Source organism: Neodiprion fabricii, chromosome 4, assembly GCF_021155785.1.
Source record: "Neodiprion fabricii isolate iyNeoFabr1 chromosome 4, iyNeoFabr1.1, whole genome shotgun sequence".
Classification (NCBI taxonomy): Eukaryota; Metazoa; Arthropoda; class Insecta; order Hymenoptera; family Diprionidae; genus Neodiprion; species Neodiprion fabricii.
This window is the reverse complement of record NC_060242.1, coordinates 25,182,761-25,187,890: the sequence shown is the minus strand read 5'-3', so window position 1 is coordinate 25,187,890 and position 5,130 is coordinate 25,182,761. Positions and strand designations below refer to the sequence as shown.

The 5,130-nt window shown below is 39.6% G+C and overlaps 1 protein-coding gene across 3 annotated transcripts in view; it reads right to left on the bottom strand.

Annotated features, from left to right (window-relative positions):
* Positions 1-831: 831 nt before the first annotated feature.
* The window catches only part of LOC124180007 (tyrosine-protein kinase Drl-like), a 68,381-nt gene continuing 64,082 nt past the window's right edge, over positions 832-5,130 (bottom strand). For all 3 annotated transcript variants that reach the window (XM_046564969.1, XM_046564971.1, XM_046564970.1), the window contains 4 exons: positions 4,391-4,547; positions 3,148-3,415; positions 1,853-2,039; positions 832-1,091 (listed from right to left, as the gene is read on the bottom strand). In XM_046564969.1, coding sequence (XP_046420925.1) covers positions 843-1,091; positions 1,853-2,039; positions 3,148-3,415; positions 4,391-4,547 — 861 coding nt within the window. In that variant the 3' untranslated portion in view covers positions 832-842. The remainder of the gene's footprint in view (positions 1,092-1,852; positions 2,040-3,147; positions 3,416-4,390; positions 4,548-5,130) is intronic.

Here is a 5,130-nt window from a genome sequence, read left to right as displayed (position 1 = left end):
TATATGATTGAATAGTTCGGAAGGTTTGAAGTACAGTGGGTTTTAATTTTATTTAAAAACCCAATTAGCAATCATCCCTTAAACCTGCCAAATCTCACCGAAAATTTTTCAGTGTAAAAGTAAGGGATGATTATTAATTGAGCGATCGATTTCAATTCCGTGCAACAATGTGTTTTATTTCAGACTTTTGTTTTTTCTCTTCTGGAGTTTGATTACGCGTTCCTGACTTATTCTCCTTTACTGTATATACTTTCAACGTTTACTTCGGCGTTTCAAAATCCCATGTTATATACACTAATATATTTTACACCTGTATACAATACATAACATACCTACATATTCGTACGTAACAATGACGATCTCAGAATAAGTGGAGAGTCACAGTGACGAACTTGAAATCTCTCGTTTCATCAATCCGTTCAGGATAATTTTCTTTCTTGGACCCTGATTGTTAAGCTTGTTGCTAAAAAAATACTCGTGCAACACCATCGCGGGTCGAATGACTTTGATTCAGCCGCGACGTACGAGTATTAGAACAGCCACCGTTATATCACCTCGATAGATTTGATCCGGGGCAGCATTTTACCATTCTTCCTTGGCGATGGCAATCGCCCCGAGTGTCCGTCCGTCTCTCTGCTTTCGACGCTTTTGTCTCTCTCCCGCATCTCTTGACCTTTTCCGTAATCTCGGCGATAAGATTTCGCAAGGCGTTGACACACCGCGTCCTGAAGCGGGGCAAGGCCGAAATCGGCTCGGCTGCTCGCTCGTCGGGAAAACAGATTCGTCGACCGTCGATTGACGAGAGCGGTGTCCGTCGGTCGGAGTCTCGGTGTCCGCGAATCCTAAATGAAACCACCGAGCGCGTCGTGGAACTCCTGGAGGTAGGCGAGGAGCTGCGGCATCGTCGGCCTGTCCCTCGGAAGTCCGAGCCAGCAGACCGTCATCACCGCGAAAAGCTCGTCGGCGCAAGGCCTCGGCTGGGCCAGCCTGTAGCCGTCCCTCAGGCACGCCGTCATCTCGAAGGGATCCACCTCGAGGTACGGCTGCTGACCCATCGTCGCCAGCTCCCACAAGAGAACGCCGAAAGCCCACTGAAAATGTTTCCCTCTCTTTTAACCGAACCTTTCGCGACACAGCCAAATTTTTTACGAAGATTCGTTATTTTATTTTTATCCCTAAGAATTTCAAAGTCTGCCCTCTTGCTCATAACACACGCTGAAGTTGAAGTATATTAGGCGCAATCTTGCCAACTTGACATGTGATCAACCCCGAGGGCTTTCGATTTCACTCATTTTTCTTCATTTTTCAGTACCCGTTCAGACAAGCAGGACCCATTATTTATTTATTTATTTTTTTGAAGATTTTCAACTCAAGTCTGAAATTATTGAAACATTCATGGCTCGAGATTAGAATCAGATAAGAATCTGAAAATACCATGGCTGTTCGCCTTACTGAGTAATGAGGTGGAAAGAAAAATCAGTACAATCAAAAGTAGTCTACAATCGCATGTCGAGTTGGTATGGAATGTCCGGTATACTATAAAGATGACAGATGACTTTTATCAATCAGTTTAGCGAATATCTATTTGGCCAAGTATCGTGATAGTATATTGTGTCAATAGTGTGAAAAGTGTGCGATTTTCGATGAGTGTAAAGTTTTTGTATATTGTAACTTGGTTACTATTCTCATTGCGTATGGTAACTCGAAATTAATTTTTTTGTGATTTCTATCATAACTTGGTGGTATTGAGAGTATTCAAATCATTGCATCAACCATACCCATTCTGTTAGAATTATCTAGTAACTTAAACAGATGAAATTTTTTTCATCCGAGTAATACTATGCTGTCTCACCACATCGGTGGCTGTGCTGAACTGATTATAGATGAGAGTTTCAAGGGCCATCCACCGAATGGGTCGATTTTCATTGTCGCCCAAACAGTGGTAGTCCTGAGGGAAAAGATCCCGTGCCAAAGCAGCGTCGGCAAGCCTGACGCGAAGGCTGACCGGTTCTATGAGGCAGTTTCTCGCCGCGATATCCCTGAAATTTTCAAACGATAGACTTCAATTACAGTCATTGTTGATGAAACGTGAAGAAATTTCTAAACTTTATATGTTGAAACAGATGATAAAAAAGATGGTACCTCGTTCATTAAACAAACCGTGATTATATAAACTTAATTTCAAAATTATACATTTGCATAATAACTGACTGAAAAATTAATTCGTCAATTTGTGATTTTTCAAATTTGATGTTTGTAAGATGCCAAAATAATTGAAAAATAATCACGTAATTGAGTTATAAAACGAATTTTGTTCAACCCCAAATCTCTACAGCGGCTTTTTCTTTGGTTAATTTTTTGGTTTCATTTGCTGCCGGCGGTGCAAAATATTTCAAAATTGTCGTTGCTTCAAACTTTCTGCGATAGAAATTAAAGTACGAGGCGCTTTGGAGCCTTGACTTTTTTATTTGATAGTTACAGGTGTTGACATCCAGAGTTTCTATACTTCATCATATCTTATTTTTCCGGAACTCGTTAATACTTTGAATCCAAGTGAGTGAATTTAAACAAATTTCATATAACTTACAATTAGTTGTGAATCGACGAATCATATTTTAATCCCTTTTGTAATCGATGGTAAGTTCAGTTTTTTCAATAAAAATTTTTATTCAGTTTTCGCAAATAAAATGTAGGCTGCGACAAATTAAAATTTAACCGAAATATCTTGTTTGTTTTCCTCATATTTTCATCCAATAAAACGTTAAAGAAAAGTATAATCTTCCAGTGATAGAATCCGCAGGTAATAGGAACGTAGATTAACTTTTGAATTCAGATATAATTTTATCACTAATGGAATATAGAAAATCCGGGTGAACCTTTCGTGATCAAATGCATGATGGAGAGTAAGATTTTTGAAAGTGATTATGTACAAGAAATGACTAATACATTGACCGCACATTATAATTAGAAAATTCACAATTTGATAATAACGTAGGTTGAGCATCTGCCGTTTCGCCTGCTTTGATTAATACCCAAATACTTTGCAAGATAAAAAAAAAAAAAAAAAAGTCCCAGATCGTCGAAAAATACGAATAAAAAAATTGTTGAGCCAGAACTAAACTCCAGATTGTTGAAGCGGGAAAGCACCTATGCAAGAGTCCCCGCCCATGCAAGAAAGCTCCTGCCCTTGCGACTTGAGCACCGACGTGGACGAGGTCCCTAGCGACGGGATGATATCGGCCATCCGTCAAGTAGAGCTTCAGGTTAAGCTCGTTTGGCGTCGAGTTATAGGCCAGAAGTGGGCACGGACTGTCGAGGCAGGCCGCGGCCAGCGAAGCAATGTTGGCGTGAACGAGGCCGGCGAGCTGTGATCCTTCGACGACGAGGAGGGAAGCCTGATAGGCGGATGCCACCTCTGTAAATGTGAAGAACAGTCGCGCGGTCAACGAGTTGCGTTCATTGGATCATCGTGACTTTTGTGAATTTTTAAATTATCATAGGTATGGGGAGACAAACATTTAGACTTTAAGGTATTGAGTTCAGTCTTCGGTAAACGAAGGTAGCGGCCGCGTCTAGATTTTAGTCTGTATTCCTACAGTTTCGACCCCTTTTCTCAGCCGATAACGCTTTGGGCCGGTGATAACGGGCTTCGTTTCCAAATCAAGTTCCTTAAGGCGACTTGGTTCACCGAAGCAACAGCTTACCGTTCGAAAATCATGCGCGTGAATATAGATTGGTGACTACTGCGTCAGACACGGTTAGAATTACAATTATGCGCGAAATATTGTAAGGGTCTTTGTTCTCGACAGGTAATTTTCGATGTAATATTATTTCATCGAGCTTCGGTTCAAACGGGTTGATTTTAGTCTTTTGAAATTTGAGCGAAAAATAATTCCCTTATAATTCGTCGCCGTTTGTATCTAGAACTCATTTTGAATTCATTTTCGTTGAACAATCGTAATTTAAAACTTTTTGTATACTCAGGGTCTTTTTTCTTGAGAAATAAGGTTATTTTGTGTTTTGAACACATTCATGAAAGAGAAACAAAACAATTATTGAATAACGGATTACACAAGTCAATGTTATACCAATATAATTGTGAATTGAGAAAGTGTGGAATCCCGATTCCTCAACATTCCAAATGACTAACAGTTGATGTGACCATTGTTGTTGGTTCAGAAAAAAGATTTCTCCAGAAAAATGCGGCTTTTTGAAAATTTCAATCTGTTACACGTGACATATTAATTATAATGTATTATTTCAACTAGGTTTTGAAATTTTTTCGGGTCTCTTGAATGACACATGTGAAATTATTTGAAGATCATTTGACAAACCGTGTGTCTGCGCATTGTCAACCCAATATACATTATTTTTGGCAATTGATTCCTACCTGTGACAGTCTTAATGATCACTTCTTGATCTCGTCCAGCCAATTCCAGTGTTCCCTTGAAAACCTGGCCGAAGGTGCCGACCTGGGCAAGGTTCCGACAGTACAAAGCTGACCTGGGAACGGCGAGAGCTTTCGCCTTGTCACACGGATCCGTTGCCTGGAAAAGGATAGGCAAGTTTTATACATTGTACCGTGTACCAGCTATGACTCAGTCTCTAGTTTTTGTGAACTCTATCTTACAAGGAAAATTAAAATTGCTTCAACATGTGTGGAGGTTTGAAATTGATGTTTGATTTGATTTTCCAAGAGAATTCAAAAATTCTCATAGTTAAATAAATAGGATAAATGGGCGAATTATTACCAAAGTTTTTTCGAAAGTTATGCAAATAAGATAAGCCATGGTGAAGTATAATAATTGATCAAGTCTTCTACTGTATTTTTCACCGTTTCAAAGCGGTTAAAAATGAAAAATCATTATCAAGAACATCGTTCATAATCTGAGTCTCTTTTTAAATTTCTAGCAGAATCGCCGTAGCTTACGAAACTAATAATTCCCTAAACTGCACTCAACGTGTGTTCCCATCTCGTGGTATAAAATGACTAGAAAAGTATCGATATCCAAATGCATCACTTCCTTATTAGGAACGATGGGATTCAAATGGTTTGTCGAAAATTTTTCGGATCGCAATATCCGTCCCGCCACACGCTCGCGTCTGCAGCCTGTGGGGTGATGTAGAATT